This window comes from Diabrotica virgifera, chromosome 7 (genome assembly GCF_917563875.1).
Source record: "Diabrotica virgifera virgifera chromosome 7, PGI_DIABVI_V3a".
NCBI classification, from domain to species: domain Eukaryota; kingdom Metazoa; phylum Arthropoda; class Insecta; order Coleoptera; family Chrysomelidae; genus Diabrotica; species Diabrotica virgifera.
This window is the reverse complement of record NC_065449.1, coordinates 19,664,391-19,682,261: the sequence shown is the minus strand read 5'-3', so window position 1 is coordinate 19,682,261 and position 17,871 is coordinate 19,664,391. Positions and strand designations below refer to the sequence as shown.

Genomic DNA, 17,871 nt, shown 5'->3' with positions numbered 1-17,871 from the left:
TGGGTACTATATACCCAATACATTATAAATACAAAAATGCCCGTCACAGTTTGGACGAGAAATTTAGTTATTAACAAATAAGGGTTAAAAATTAGAGCTTTTTCGTTTAAATCGCTACAGGTAAAAATAGGGTAATTAAATGTGTTATTTATAATATTTTTCTTTTAGTAGATGAGCCAAGGTTAAAAATAGCGTTTTCTGAATTTTGGTCTGATTATTTGTTGCTTCGGATATTGCAAAATAAAACTAAAATTTCGAAAATAAAAATTTTGCTATAACTTCTGCGAAAATGAATTTAGGACTTTCACTTTCATATTGCATGAAAAGTTGAGAAAAGTTGCACACAGTTGAGTACAATGCACAAAAATTTAAAAATTTTAAAACGATGCGTCAATTAGTTTAAATTTTATTCAATTTGTTTATCCAAAAGAGTTTTTTTTCGCAATGTAATTGTTCAGAAAATAATAATGATACATCAGTTCTGTGAAAACGACATGAAAGAAGAATAGTCATGTTTTCAACGCATTTAAAAAAACATTAAAAAGTCATTTTTATCACACAGAAAACATTTTACTAAAATAGAGTAATTTTTGGATTATAAACAATTTGAATAACTTTGTTAATATTGACTGTAAGCTAAAACTTCAATAGAATTTGAAAAACTGGTATTTTTATACAAATTTTCAAAGAAAAACTTTTCGCCTAGGTTAATTACGGTCAAAGTTAGCCACTTTTTTTTATTTAATTGACGGCTACTTTGTTTATAACAACTAAGCAACCTAACTAGAGCCATTTTGAAGTTGAAGATATATATGTTATGTGTAAAAGTTTGAGTAAACTTTGAACCTCAACAGAGTAGTTAATAAAGCTTTAAAAATGGCGCCCGAACGGAATTAATTCGTGGTCGGTGGAGGGGAATTACTAAAATACATGCAATACAACTTGTTGATAAATTTTGATCATATTTTTTTTAATTTATATGTACTCGTTAGTGTAGGAAACAAAGGTTGAACCTTGCAAAATGGACACAAGTCCGGCTTTATTTTTTTTCTGGTATATCAAGGGGTGCTTATTATAAGACTAACTTTTTCTGAAAAAATTTCGCCCCGGAACCTCCCTTTTCACCCCTTTAAAGGGGGTAATTTGTGGTTTTTGCGGAACGTAGCCCTTCCTGTACCTTTTACAAAAAATTTCTTTTATAGAAATATGAAGAAGACTATATTTTCTACGATTTATTTCCAACAGCATCTCTCTATCATCCACCGTTTAGCGGGGGTGGCGCCATAAAGTTGACAAGTTTTTAAAAAAGATGTTTTTAAAAAATATATATTTTTCCCTAACTGTAACGGAAATTAAGAAGAAATCCTGCGGCCATTATTCAAAAATAATTGGTTGATTTTTTGGTATAGGTTTCACTTAAGGGTAATTGCCCTTTTTTTAATTACAGGGTGTTACATTTTAAAAAACCTCTTTTTATACCATCTGAACCGTTTATGCTAAAGTAAAAAGACTTTCAGCGATTACCCATGTATTGGTGCTATTTACAAATTTGTATAATGCACCCCCATTTTTTCCCATGAACCACCCCAAAAAAAGAAGAATTAATAAATAAATTGATTTTCTTGGAATCCTTCACACACAATGCCCTTTATTAATATGCTTCATATATCATTTTGTGCACGTTATTATTACCCATGCATGGACACCAAAAGCGATTTCCTAGTGCAACCCCTGTAGCAAAAAAAAAATAAATAAAATGGGGGGTTGAAATTTTTTTTTGTTTTTTGCTTTTTGATCCATATGGGCATATGCTTCATCAATAGTGCTTTTCAAAAATATATATGGTTATTGCAACATCTCTGCGGAAACCACCCCTATCCTTGAAAATATACTGCAGAAACTACCCCTATCCCTTGGCGAGCATGTTTTTACGATTTTCTCATTACCTATGTATTCTTTTTAAACAAAACTTATACAAGGTTAAAGACCACTATTTATTCTAAAAATTATGTCCTATTCATTTTTTTCGTATAAGCAACCGTTACGGCACAGTGGCGCCGTAAACCTCATATATGCTTTGGCGGGCTCCAGTTTTTGTTTTTTTTTTCGTCATCTGTTCATTTTATTGATAAAGTACTTATGTAAAATAAAACAACAGAGTGTAACCTATAAATTATAACTTATGCACATTTTACATTCTTTGCTCCCCAAAGCCACAGTGGTGGCCCAAAATAAATTTTTGCATATTTTCGCCACCTACACGCATTTTATTGCATAATGCTACCTTAATAGCACAATATTTACCCTTAGGTGGTCGCTAAGCAGTGGCGGGTCCAGGGAGGGGTGATGAGGGTGATCACCTCCCCCCTCTCAAACCAAAGTGATATTATATTCAAAGATTATAAAAATATTCATTTATTTTTATAGAAATTTAACCAATTGGCACCCCCCTCTTAACGATGCTGGATCCGCCACTGTCGCTAAAGCATAAAAAATCATTCTGATAAAAATAATATTAATATAATATAAGTTTTTCTATAAAAATAAATGAATATTTTTATAATCTTCAAATATAATATCACTTTGGTTTGAGAGGGGTGCGGGTGATCGCCCCCATCACCCCTCCCTGGATCCGCCACTGCTTAGCGACCACTTAGGGGTGAATATTGTGCTATTAAGGTAGCATTAACGCAATAAAATGCGTGTAGGTGGCGAAAATATGAAACAATTTATTTTGGGCCACCACTGTGGCTTTGGGGAGCAAAGAATGTAAAATATGCATAGATCATGATTTGTAGGTTACACTGTGTTGTTTTATTTTACATAAGTACTTTATCAATAAAACGAACAGATGACGAAAAAAAACAAAAACTGGAGCCCGCCAAAGCATATATGAGGTTTACGGCGCCACTGTGCCGTAACGGTTGCGTAAACGAAAAAAATGAATAGGACCTAATTTTTAGAGTAAATGGTGGTCTTTAACCTTGTATAAGTTTTGTTTAAAAAAAATGAATAGGTAATGAGAAAATCGTAAAAACATGCTCGCCAAGGTATAGGGGTAGTTTCTGCAGTATATTTTCAAGGATAGGGGTGGTTTCCGCCGGGATGTTGCAATAACCATATATATTTTTGAAAAGCACTGTTGATGAAGCATATGCCCATATGGATCAAAAAGCAAAAAACAAAAAAAAATTTTCAACCCCCCATTTTATTTATTTTTTTTTGGCTACAGGGGTTGCACTAGGAAATCGCTTTTAGTGTCCATGCATGGGTAATAATAACGTGCACAAAATTATATATGAAGCATATTAATGAAGGGCATTGTGTGTGAAGGATTCCAAGAAAATCACTTTATTTATTAATTCTTCTTTTTTTTGGGGTGGTTTCGGGGAAAAAATGGGGATATATTATACAAATTTGTAAATAACACCAGTACTTGGGTAATCGCTGAAAGTCTTTTTACTCTAGCATAAACGGTTCAGATGGTATAAAAAGGGGTTTTTTAAAATGTAACACCCTGTAATTAAAAAAAGGGCAATTACCCTTAAGTGAAACCTATACCAAAAAATCAAACATCTATTTGTGAATAATTTTCGCAAAATTTCTTTTTAATTTCCGTTGCAGTTAGGGAAAAATATATTTTTTTTTAAAACATCTTTTTTAAAAACTTGGCAACTTTGGGGCGTCACCCTTGCTAAACGGTGGATGATAGAGATGTGCTGTCAGAAATAAATCGTAGAAAATATAGTCCTCTTCATATTTCTATAAAAGAAATTTTTTGTAAAAGGTACAGGAAGGACTACGTTCCGCAAAAACCACAAATTACCCCCTTTAAAGGGGTGAAAAGGGGGGTTCCGGGGCGAAATTTTTTCAGAAAAAGTTAGTCTTATAATAAGCACCCCTTGATATGCCAGAAAAAAAATAAAACCGGACTTGTGTCCATTTTGCAAGGTACAACCTCTGTTTACTACACTACGTAGTCTTATAGAGTACGTTATGTACACTCAACCCCACCTAACATTACAAAATGTTAGGGGGAACTCCCCTTATCACTCAGGGATATGAAAAATAGATTACGACCGATTCTAAGACCTACCGAATATACATATATAATTTCATAAAAATCGGTCAAGCGGTCTCAAAGGAGTATGGAAACTAACACTGTTACAGGAGAATTTTATAGATGTAAATATATAAATGGCTATTAACAAATAGGGGTTGGTGATAGAAGAGTGAAAATTAAGGGTTGTATGTATTTTTTAATTCTACATCATATAAAATTAAAGTAGATAATTTTGTCCAAAAAATAAAAAAAATGGCAGGGGGGACAACCCCCCTTATAACTTATGGATATAAAAAATAAATTAAAACCTCTTCAACATCCTACAGGATAAACGTGTAAAATTTTATAAAAATCGGCCAAGCCGTTTCAGAGTAGTATGGTAACTAACACTGTTACAGGAGAATTTGATGTATATAGAAGTAACTGCGAATTAAAGAATAAAAATGGCTAACTTTGAACCTAATTAACCTAGGCAAAAAGTTTTTTTCTGAAAATTCGTATAAAAATACCAGATTTTGAAATCCTAATGTAGATTTACTCTATAGTCAATATTAACAAAGTTATTCAAATTGTTTAGAAGCCAAAAATGACTCTATTTTACTAAACTTTTTTCGGAGTGATAAAAACGACTTTTTAATAATTTTTTTCAATACTTTAAAAATATAACTATTACTCTTGCATGTGGTTTCCACAGAATTGCTATGTCATTATTATTTTCTGAACAATAACATTGCGAAAAAAAGCTCTTTGCGATAAACAAATTGAATAAAATTTAATAATTGACGAATCGTCTTAAAATTTTTTGTGCAGTATGTGGAATGTTTGAATCAACTTTTCGTGCAATATGAAAGTCTTAAGGCCATTTTCGCAAAAGTTATAGCACATTTTTTATTTTTGAAATTTTAGTCTGATTTTGCACTTTCCGAAACAAAAAAGTATCGGACCAAAATTCAAAAAGTGCCATTTTAAACCTTGGCTCATCTACAAAAAGAAGAATATTATAAATAAGATATTTAATTACCCTATTTTTAACTGTAGCGATTTAAACGAAAAAACTGCCATTTTGACCCTTATTTGTTAATAACTAAGTTTCTCGTCCGAACTGTGACGGGCATTTTTGTATTTATAATGTATTAGGTATACACTAGTACCCAAAAAATCCATTTGCAACCTGGCTGCTTAAGTGTCCGGACAAAAACCTTATTTCTCTGGACTATAATGCAAAGAACGCAAGCCAGTAACAGAAAACTTTTAGAACAGGGGCTCTCAAACTTTTTGAGTCATGTACTACCTACAGTTCTTTTTATTATTTTGGGTACCACTTAGATTAGATTATGTGAGGTCGTTAAGGCTATGGAGCCTCTCAGCTCTTCGACCTATAAAGATCTTTTGTGCATACCTTAATCTAGTTAAAGTCTAGGATGCCAATACTTCTGATGAAATTGATTAGCATCCTAGGCGACTTGTTTGGGTTCCACCTATATTTTTAGATTGTATTATCAAGATTTACTAAGCACTACTATTTTAATTTTTTTTTGTGTCTTGTGTACCACCGCAAATAATGAGATGTACCACCAGTGGTACATGTACCACAGATTGAGAAACGCTGTTTTAGAAGATAACCAGAAATGAATGTAACAACGTGCAAATAATATAACACTATTCGCGTTAAATGTTCCATACAAATATGTATGTAGTTAATTTTTCAGAATCCAAGTCGTTATTCTTGAATTTATCTTGCATATTTTTACAGAAAAGGTACGTTAAATGTTAAAAGAAAAGGTACAAAAACGCCTAAAAGAAGAAACGTGGGTTCATACAGAAATAGATAGCACAGAGTTAGAACTAGAAAAGATACCCAAGGTAAGTCAAGAAATATCAGAGAAATACTTAAGACATGAAAGAACAAAGAAAAAATAATGGATGACAGAGGAGATTCTATGTATGATGGAAGACAGAAGAAAGGCTAAAGATAATAAGAATAACTACAACAAAATAAATAACGAAATTAAAAGGGCTATTATAATAGCAAAAGAAAATTGGCTAAGCTCGAAATGTACAGAGATAGAGTTATTACAACAAAAACATGACTCGTTTAACCTCCATAAAAAGATAAAAGAAGCTGCAGGCTTATATAAACACAAGAACACTGGATTTCTGACAGATAGTCAGGGAAACGTAGTATTGGAAATAGAACAGAAAAGGGATATTTGGATTAAATACGCGGAAAAAACTTTTCAAGATATACGAAGTAACACTGGCATCACAACAAACACCAATTGCGAATCTGGACCTCCACTTACAGTTGTAGAAGTAACGTATGCCATCAAGAGTACCAAAGATGGTAAAACAGTAGGCCCTGATCATTTTCATTCCGAATTCTTAAAACTTATGGACTACGACGGCATAAAATGGTTGACAAATATATTTAACAATATATATGACCCAGGCATAATTCCCCAAAAATGGCTAGAATCAACTTTTATAAATCTTCCAAAAAACCCAATGCAAGAAAGTGCGAAGACTATAGAATTATAAGCCTTATGAGCTATTTACTTAAAACATTTCTAAAGGTCATTCACAAACGAATATATACAAAATGCGAGGAACAACTAACAAGAACACAATTCGGATTTCGTGATACTCTAGGAACACGTGAGGCCCTTTTTGCTGTGCAAGTGCTATTTCAGAGATGCAGGGATGTAAACTGTGATATACACGTATGCTTTATAGATTACCAGAAAGCATTTGACATAGTAAAACATGACAAGTTAATAACTCTGATGCAAGAAATTGGAATTGACAACAAAGATCTAAGAATTATCAGAAACATTTATTACAATCAAACGGCCAAAATCAAAATAGAAGACCAGTTATCTGCTAAAATTGCAATAGAACGTGGAGTACGACAGGGCTGTATTTTATCTCCACTACTATTCAATATTTACTCTGAATGGGTATTTAAGGAAGCTCTAGACGGTTGTGCCAAAGGAGTATTAATAAATAGTGAATGGTTGAATAACATTAGATATGCAGATGACACCATAGTTTTTGCCGATAATCTCAATGATTTACAGATATTAACAAATCGTATAACTGAAGTCAGCAACAGATAAGGACTAGCTCTTAACATAAAGAAGACCAAATTTATGACAATTAGTAAGAAACCAATACTAAACGCTCAACTAACAATCAACCAACAGAATATCGAAAGAGTTGAGCAATATACATATTTGGGTACGAATTTAAATAGCCAATGGGACCACTCAACAGAAATTAAACAGCGAATAATAAAAGCGAAAGCAGCATACGTTAGAATGAGACCCATTTTCAACAGTCGAGACATAGCATTAAAAACAAAATACCGTCTGTTGAAATGCTACATATTCTCAGTTCTGCTCTACGGAATGGAAGGATGGACACTAACTGTTGCATCTATGAATCGGCTCGAAGCTTTCGAAATGTGGTGTTACAGGCGCATCTTACGTATATCCTGGGTTGACCGAATTACCAATGTGGAAATCCTGCGTAGAATGGGAAAAGAGTGTGAAATTCTCATGACCATCAAAACAAAAAAATTAGAATATCTAGGACATGTAATGAGAAATCAAGAACGTTACGGCCTTCTCCAACTGATTCTCCAAGGGAAGGTAAATGGTAAAAGAGGACCGGGAAGAAGACGCATTTCCTGGCTTCAAAATTTACGTAAGTGGTATAACACGACTACCACGGAACTGTTCCGCGCTGCAGTAAACAAAGTCAAGATAGCCATGATGATCGCCAACATCCGGAACGGATAGGCACTTTAAGAAGAAGATGTTTACAGAAAAATTGGCTTAATTCATATTATTAGACTGATTAGACTGATCTATTAAACGTAGACATACTGAAAAACGCATCAAACTATTTTTTTATCCCGACACATCATGTATTTAAACATAAAATTCAAAGAACTATTAGCCTCTTTGCAAAATATCATAAATTCCAATTAAAACAATTATGTCAAATATCCATCCCAGTATAGAAAGTTGAATTTCTTGTATTTTTATAGCTAATAGACTATAATTATAAAATGTTATTTGATTTTAAGTGGTTAGTTGGAATATTCTATTTATTTGTTTAAATACTACAATTAAGTTGTTGTTCTACAATGCCGTAGAAGAAATTAACAAGAGTGGTAGTATTAATGGTAGTCTTGCAATACTTTCAGTGGGTAGTTAATTTTAAGGGTGTAAGAAACACTTTGATGGTCAGTTATTGTATTAGCTTTATCAAATATTGAAGCCTAAATGGTGTTTTTTATTACTTAATTACCAGAGAACGGCAGTTCTTGCCAGTGGCGCACACCCACACCCCCCTACACGCGACATTATAATATATGTATACACGAAATTTTCGATTTTCTAAATCTGACTGAATTGAAAATTGGGCCAACTCCCATCTTAAAGTTCAGGAAAAGACTCACCCATTCATATGTCAACCATCCATTTGGTCCAAGGGTGTGGATTTTACGGCCCTTCCTATTTAGGGTCTGTTTTTCGTTCTCGTCCCCAAAACTCCCAAAAAATTCGAAAATTTATGTCCGACCTTTGTGGCTTCTAATAGTACTGATCATTACCTTTCCAACGCATGTCTAATTTTGAAAATCGGTTATACCATTCAAAAGTTACCGAGCTCAGAAATATGGTGTATGTATGAGAACCTCAAATACACCAAATCAATAGTGTTGAGTTAAGCTTTCAAATGGTGTGTAAGCCGTCAGGATCAGACATACACACGGCTCAGTATAGCAGAAAAACTGAAAAACTAAACTTTGAAGGTTTTGGTTTTTCTACAATTACTCAAAATTTCAATCTACGAATAGCGCCAATAACTGAGCGTTTGTAGAAGGACTCTAGACGAATCTAACGGTGTATACCTCATATCCGGAAAAATTCGAATTTTTTAAGTTATAGGCTTCATAAGTATGATCAAATTTATTATCTACGGGAAAAAACGGTTTTTCAAGCTCAATAATTCCTGTAATAGCTTCAGTTATCATACTTGCCCTTAGATGCACCAGATACTGCTTGTCAATACGTTTCAAACTCATGTTTAGTGATCAAAATCGGTTAAGCCGCTTAGAAGTTATTAAGCTACAAAAGTATAATCCAACTAACGATTATTCCCGAAATGGTTTATGTAGTTGTAGTGGTTACGACGCTAAATTTGATCTGGCAATGGGTAATCCGAGTTTATTTACCGGTCATCCCAATATTTTTTCAATCTATTTCGAATAGAAAAAAATCTAGTGTACATTCGATGGATATTAGATCATTTTGGAGGTAGTGCGACAAAGGCGACCATTTTATAAAGCTTAATGTGTAATCGAGAAACACTGCATTCAACTTCATACATTTAATTTATAAATAACTTTGAAAAACTCCTGATACAAGAATAAAAAACCGCTAAACGCCGTAAAAATGAGTGGCGCATACAATATTCCAGCTCTACAAAAGATCTGATATGAATATTACGTGGCGCGAAAATATATTTTCATTTTGATGCAAAACAAAATTCTAGTTTTATTTTAAAAGATTTTTCCATAATATTTGCTAAATTTGAAGTAAAGGCGCCACAAAAGAGTTTCAAAATTCAAAATGTATCAAAGTTACTCTTTTGTGGCGCGTTTACTTCAAACTGAGCAAATATTATGGAAACATCTTTTAAAATAAAACTAGAATTTTGTTTTGCATCAAAATGAAAATACATTTTCGCGCCACGTTATATTCATATCAGATCTCTTGTTGCTGGAATATTGTATGCGCCACTCACTTTTACGCCGTTTAGCGGTTTTTTATTCTTGTAATAATATGCTCCAAAAGTTTTTCCAGTAAACTTCGACAACTGTTTTCCACTCCATGGACTGTTGAGAAACCGAAAATCAATGTACTATCATTAAGCTTAAAACACCAAACAAATCCCGCAATCTTTAAGCAGAGCTGAAGTAGCAGACGAGTAGTATATATTCTTTATCTATGTAGCAGACACAGACTGGTTTAAATATTTACCGACGCATTCAACATCGGACACGGAGTTGGTGCAGCTGTTATTACAGAGGTCCCTTAAAAATTGACCTTCACATTTATTCTATCAAATACTTATCTGCCGACATTTTTGCATTGTTCAAAGCCCAATAGTATATTAATACCAATAACATCCCATGCACTTCCGGAAAAACAAGAAGGAATAATAATTGTGAACGGTTAAGTCATCAATAATTTGCGATATGCGGACAACACAGTACTCCTAGCTTCTGCTCAAGAAGATCTGCAAACATTACTTGATAGAGTCCTGAGCTGTAAGGAAGCGGGTCTGAATGTGGACATATGCAAAACAAAAATAGGTACTTGTAATAAGTAAACAACAGAATATAAAACCGTCTATATACAGTGCGGTAGAATAAGTGTTGCCCACCCCCTGTTAACTTGTTTATTTTAAAAATGTAAGCAAAACGCTCGGACAGGTCGATTTTTAAACTAACCATAGTATATTATACCATCAACGTTTCGAACTTTACGCTATCCCTCTTCAGGTGACAGTCATAATTTTGATTTTTTTAAATCGGAAAGTACATCATGTGACACCTCATTTAAAATCTCTTAAAATACTGATTTCAAAAATGTATAATACTTTTTTCCTGTTTGAGAGCGTAGGCGCAAAATTTCGGTCGAATTCTTTCTAAATGCAATCATTTTTTTCGAATCCTGAAAAAACTAAAGAATACTTTTGAAAAATTTAAACGCAGAATGAAATATTACAGTATTCTCGATGGTCCAAAGTCCCTGAGAACTCCTATAATGTTTAATTTAATAAGTCACAGTGGTGAAAAAAAGAGAAAATTTAGTGTGATTTTTAATTTCAAATATATCATTCAAAAGAAACTTCTTGTTTATTCTAATGGACTGTCAGCCCTTGGTACTAACCTATTCTTTTATTCTACGTTTAAATTTATCAAAATTAATTATTAGTTTCCTCAGAATTAGAAAAAAATAAATGCGTTTAAAAAGAGTTCGACCGCAATTTTGCGCCTACGATTTCAAAAAGGATTCAAGTATTACACATTTTTGAAATCAGTATTTCAAAAGCTGTTAAATGAAGTGTCACATGATGTACTTTACTATTTAAAAAAATCAAAATTATGGCTCTCACCTGAAGATGGATCGCGTAATGTTCGAAACGTTGATGCTATAAGATACTATGGTTAGTTTAAAAATCGACCTGTTCGAGCATTTTGCTTATATTCTTAAAATAAACAAGTTAACAGGGGGGGCAACACTTATTCCACCGCACTGTATGTAAATAATACCAAACCTGAACAAGTTAATCAAATTGTTTATCTTGGAAATAAGTTAAATTGTAACGCAGAAAGTCACTATGAAATTAGATCCAAAATAGAGCAGGCCAGAGCCGTTTTTAGAAGGATGTCCAAGGTGTTACGTAACAGAGACCTAAAATTGGCATTGAGGATCCGCCTACTTCGCTGCTACGTGTTCTCGGTCTTACTTTATGGTGTCGAGTCTTAGACTGTGAATAAAATTGATGAAAATCGCCTTGAGGCTTTCGAAATGTGGCGCTGTAGAAGAATTTTAAAAGTTTCTTGGGTGGAGAAGATTCGAAACTCCACAATACTAGAACGTCTCAGCAAGACTACTGAAATTATAAAAAGCGTCAAGAAGAGAAAGTTGGAGTATCTCGGACATGTAATGAGAGGTACCAAAATGTAGGTTGTTACAAAATAGCATCATCATGGCATCTACGCTACTAGCAGAGTGGTTGTTAAACTCTTTGGGCTCTTCCGATTCATTTGTCGCAGGGAATCAGTCCGCATTAACATTTTGGTTTTACAATTGGTTGTGTGACTTGTTACAAAATATTATGCAAAGGAAAATAGCAGGCAGACGCAGACCAGGACGAAGAAAGCCTTCATGGTTGAAGAACTTGCGAGATTGGTATGGTATACCTATTGATACAAGCATGCTATTTAGGGTGGCAGTGAATAAAATTGTGATGCTACGATAGTAACCAACTAATCTTTTTAATTGGCTCTGCAGTTCCATTTTATCAGTTCGATCATTTGATCAATTCACTTATAGACCAGTAAGGATCTGTTTTTAGGTGGATGTAAGAGGTGGCATTCAGATTTTTGCGGATAAAGTTAGGTGATAATTTCGTTAATAATAATTGATTTATGCTCCTTCTCAAATATGCCCCTAACATTAATAAAAAAAAATAAAATATTTAAAAATTTCAAAAAATTTCGTTTTTTTTCTAATTTTTTTGCTTATAACTTTAAAACGATTCATTTTGGAACAAAGTCGTATAGGAATAAAACAAAGATACTTAAATTTTCTATCAGATGCGATTGGTTAAAAATGTCTTAATTTATCACCCTTGCTGCAAAATAGCAATAAATATAAAATAAGTGGGCAAAACAAGCCTGTCCTTATTCAATGATTTTCCATCACTTAGGTTACACTTGGAACCTTCCTAGTTCGCTTAAAAATTTTTTGTAATGTGCTAAAACCGTACTCCAAATTTCATTAAAATTGACTTACTAGATTTTGAATAATAATTTTGCAATCTAAACTTTTTTTAAAAAATTAAAATTTTTTAAAATCTTGCACAACAAAAACTAGAACATACAAAGATTTGTCAATTTTTTACGTATAAAGAAGCACTCCATCTATCTAATGCACTTTACAGAATTGAAATCGGATTGTTTAAGCAGCCTCAGCAATGTTTTAAAATTATAAACAATTTTTTGGCTTATAAACAAATTAGTCCTGTGGCCAGGAGGGGGTGCTACGGGCTCCTTTATTTAGATGGACTTACCCAAGATTTTTATGTATTTTTTGACCCGTAGAACACGATTTTTTTGGGTAACAGTTGATCCGGATGTCGATAAGATTGTTATAAACAAAGAACTTGAGGAATTACATAACATCGATTTTTCGCAAAATAAAACATTTTTTTCTATTTCTTGGGTAATTCTAAGCAAAAAATGTCCTTACAAGTTTTTTCGTAGGATGCATAGTTTTTGTGATAAACGCAGTGGAACTTTCAATAATTCGAAAAATTGCAATTTTTGAACGCGAATAACTTTTGATTAAAAAATAAAATAGCAATAATTCTGCTGACACCATTTGAAAGTTTAAGTCAAATTATACCGGTTTTAATTATTTGCATTGCTAAAAATTAATTTTTTTTATTATTAAACTATTTGTTTATAAGCCAAAAAATTGTTTATAAGTTTAAAACATTGCTGAGGCCCCTTAAATAATCCGATTTTAATTCTGTAAAGTGTATTAGATAGGTAGAGCACCTCTTTATATGTAAAAAAAGTAGTCAACTTCTAAATGGTCTACTTTTTGTCCAGAAAGATTTTAAAAAATTTGAACTTTTTTAAAAACATTTAGATTGCAAATTTATTATGCAAAAACTATTAGGTTGATTTTAATGAAATTTGGTACACGATTTAAGTATGTTACAAAGAATTTCCTAAGTGAATTACTAAGGTTCTAAGTGCCTCCAAAGTGGTTAAAAATATTGAATAACAACAGGCGTATTTTGCCCCCTTATTTTGTATTTATTGCTATATTGCAGAAAAGGTAATACGTTAAGACATTTTTGACTAATCGTATATCATACAAAATTCAATTATCTTTATTTTATTTCTCTACGACTTTGTTCCAAAACGAATCGTTTTAAAGTTATAAGCAAAGAAAGCAGAAAAAAATCGAAATTTTTAAATATTTTAATTTTTTTAAACACAGATCCTTACTGGCTTATTAACCGAATTCTTATTAAAAGTCTACAAAATACTGGAGCCATAAACTATTCAAATAATAATTATATTCTACCTCTTGCTAGTTCATTTCAAAAGTTAGTAGGTTTATTTAATTATATACACATAAGCCGTTGAAAAAACTGAATGAAAGTACGAAAGAAATGTAGTCAAGGATGAAGAATACATTGAAAGTTCTCTGTCTTTAAAACGGCAACATAAAATTTGCATAATTAAATTTCACAAGGTAAAAACCATTCAAAGATAAATATGTATATGGAATACTAATTTGCTGTTGTGGGTGAATAAAATCCCACAGACACGAGAAGATTGTTAAGATTGTAAAACTTAATCTTTTTCTGTATAACCTACTATATGTACACGCCCGTATATAAAGCTAAAATGTTATTGTTTTAAGTTGAAATGGCTACGTTATTTTTTTTAATAAACCTACCTAACATTTATTTGGATGTGGGACCCCCTAATGAGAATATATGTAATATAGTATAGGGGATAACGTGGGCGTGGTCAGCGTTTGGGAAGTTAAGATGGATACTAAAAAGCACAAAGATATAGTCTGTTCGCTAAACTCAGACGCAACTTTCTAGATATTTTAGTCGGTAATTTTGCCAATTTTAGTAAAATTGGCAAAAAATAATTACTAAATAGTTAATAATCACTAAATAGTTAGTAATTTTGCCAATTTTTGCAAAATTGGCAAAAAACAAAAAAATTATCGACTAAAATATCTAGCCAGTTGCGTCTGAGTTTAGCGAACCGACTATAGAACAGTACCTAAAAACCCGTGTATTTGATCAGTGAATCCTTCCTGTTCTGACGTATGGCTCAGAAACATGGACATTAACAAAGGCCAATATAAATAACATAGAAATAACTCACAGAAAAATGGAAAGATCCATATAACAGGGTTAAAATGGAGATTATGCGAGATAGGAAGATAAAATACAAAACTGGAGACCGTGGACAGAAAGAAGAGAATTGCTATTTTATTTTTTAATCAAAAGTTATTCGTGTTCAAAAATTGCAATTTTTCGATTTTTGGAAAGTTCCACCGCGTTTATCTCGAAAACTATGCATCCTACGAAAAAACTTGTAAGAACATTTTTTGCTTAGAATTACCCAAGAAATACAAAAATATGTTTTATTTTGCGAAACATCGATGATATGTAATTCCTCAAGTTCTTTGTTTATAACAATCTTATCGACATCCGGATCAACTGTTACCCAAAAAATTCGTGTTCTACGGGTCAAAATACATAAAAAACTTGGGTAAGTCCATCTAAATAAAGGAGCCCGTAGCACCCCCTCCTGGCCACACCACTAATTTGTTTATAAGCCAAATAATTCTTTATAACTTTAAAACATTGCTGAGGCTGCTTAAATAATCCGATTTCAATTCTGCAGAGTGCATTAGATAGGTGGAGTGCTTCCTTATAAGTAAAAACATTGACAAACCTTTGTATGTTCTAGTTTTTGATGTGCAAGATTTTAAAAAATTTTAATTTAAAAAAAAGTTTAGATTGCAATATTATTATGCAAAATCTAGTAAGTCAATTTTAATGAAATTTGGAAGTTGGAAGGTTTTAGCACATTACAAAAATTTTCTAAGCGAATTAGGAAGGTTCCAAATGTGACCTAAGTGATGGAAAAACATTTAATAAAGACATGCTTGTTTTGCCCCCTTATTTTATATTTATTGCTATTTTGCAGCAAGGGTGATAAATTAAGACATTTTTAACCAATTATATCTGATAGAAAATTAATTATTTTTGTTTTATTCCCGTACGGCTTTGTTCCAAAATGAATCGTTTTAAAGTTATAAGCAAAGAAAGTAGAAAAAAAAGGAACTTTTTTGAAATTTTTAAATATTTTATTTTTTTATTAATGTTCCGGGCATATTTGAGAAGGAGCATAAGTCAATTATTATTAAAGAAGTTATCACCTAACTTTATCCGCAAAAATCTGAATGCCACCTCTCACATCCACCTAAAAACAGATCCTTACTGGTCTAGTATCAGTGGTGCATTTTTACTTTTATTAAATTTATTGATCGATCAAAGAATTTTTGAAACGAAGATTTTTTATGTAAATAGATTATTTGACAACATAATATTCATAGGTAGAATCTCGCATTTTACATCAACTTACAATTCTCTTGTCATCAACTTTCTTAGCAAATTCCTGCAGTGACGTTTTCCTCTCGATCTGCACTCCATAGTCCTCACTTTCATCTGAAAGACAATCCGAAACACTGGACAACGACACTTGGGATTCCTTCCTGATCACTAAACTTTTCCTGTCATTGTGATTGTGATTGACCGCCGGTTCAAGCTTCGACCGCCCGGTCGGAAAATTGTTAACCGATGGCTTGTCCACTTCATTCATATTTTCGCGCGAGTTTAACTTACAATGATAAGAAAGCGTGGCTCGGAAAACGACCACAACTACTACTGTCCGGTGGCACTAAAAGTTGTGTGTGGTTTGATTTGGTTTGACGGTTCGTTAAGCGAATGTCGAATTCTTCCCCACCATTTTGGATTACATATTCGCACTCGGCTCAGCTGTTTGTTATTGTTATAGACCAGTGGTGTCATGGCAAAATTAGCAGTGCGGGAACGCAGTGCCGGAACGCATTGCTATTTTTGTTTACAAAACCTAAATTCTCTATTATTTTTTTTCTTTTCTTAACCAGTGTGGGAACGGCGTTCCCACGCGTTCCCACACCATGACACCACTGTTATAGACATAAGTTATGTATATGCATAGATTGTTTAGGAAGGCAATTATGTTGCCCGTAAACAGAGCTGTTTGAAATTGATTATACATTTTTGTGTAAATTAGGATTTTAATATTTCGATGATCGTGAACACGGAAAATCATGACCAAAGTTGTATGGTACAAATTTTACTAGACACGTGTTTGCTTTGAATAGTTCATTACTAGCCCGATCAAAGAACATTATGACAAAAAAAATAAATCAGGGATGAAAATTTGGGAATAGAGAAATGATCGTTAAAATTTCTATATCCGATATTCCAAAAATTTTGCAAAAAAGATGGAGCTTTCATATATTGGGCTGCATTTCGTAAAATAATAAAAAAAAATAAATTTTTTAGAAACCTATTTGGTACATATTCGCGTAACTTTGCCTTAAAAATTCAAAATTTGACACAATTTTTTTATACCTTTAGTAGCTTCTGAGATATCGATACCTCAGGCCAATAGCGTAACAAGTCAAAAAAATTCAAATTTTAGTTACTGCAATCATGGCATTCGTAATATATATCCAGGGCCGCGGTTAGGTCAATTGACGCCCTAGGCAATTCTCTAGTAACCGCCCTTCAAACATGTACCATTTTTGCGAAAAAACTACAAAAAAATTACAGAAATTTTTATTTAAATAAGAGTACACTAAAATGGATTTAAACTACGATGTTTATATACCTACATACAATAGAAAAAATTGTCATTCCAGTTCGATCACATCAGAGACTTCTTTTCAAAAAAAGACTTTTCAAAAAAAGTTTTGTTCTTGACAAAATCGACAAATTGTTAACACTTTCTTGCGTCATACTTGATGGGAAATTATTTTTTATTCTTGACATTTTCGAAAATGACCTTTCAGCAGACACGTTGGCAACTGGGAAGCACAAATAAATGTTCAAAGCAATGTCAAAATTAGGGAAAATATCTTTCAATCCACTTAGTGCAGTCACTGAAGGTTTTCACCTCCGATTTTGTTGAACCTCCATCGATTTTCATGAAAATTGGTGAGTAGTTAGAAAATACCTCAAGAACAAAGGTGACATGATGTCAACTTGCGCTTTCACCGTAGTGGTGAAAACTACCAGTTTACGTGGGGGTGAAAAAAATAATACCATAAATCGATAGAGAGACAAATTCTCAAAATTTGTTATATAAAGTTATTAATATAAATCAATACTTTTTGAGTTATTAATGA

The 17,871-nt window shown here is 32.7% G+C and overlaps 2 protein-coding genes across 5 annotated transcripts in view; one reads left to right on the top strand and one right to left on the bottom strand.

Moving 5' to 3' along the window:
- Positions 1–16,645, bottom strand: part of LOC114327703 (inositol 1,4,5-triphosphate receptor associated 2) — a 133,168-nt gene extending 116,523 nt beyond the window's left edge. For all 4 annotated transcript variants that reach the window (XM_050655423.1, XM_050655424.1, XM_050655425.1 and 1 more), the window contains exon 1: positions 16,059–16,645. In XM_050655423.1, the coding sequence (XP_050511380.1) occupies positions 16,059–16,295 (237 nt within the window). In that variant the 5' untranslated portion in view covers positions 16,296–16,645. The remainder of the gene's footprint in view (positions 1–16,058) is intronic.
- The window catches only part of LOC114327693 (brain tumor protein), a 396,953-nt gene that overhangs the window by 288,464 nt on the left and 90,618 nt on the right, over positions 1–17,871 (top strand). The window lies entirely within an intron of this gene.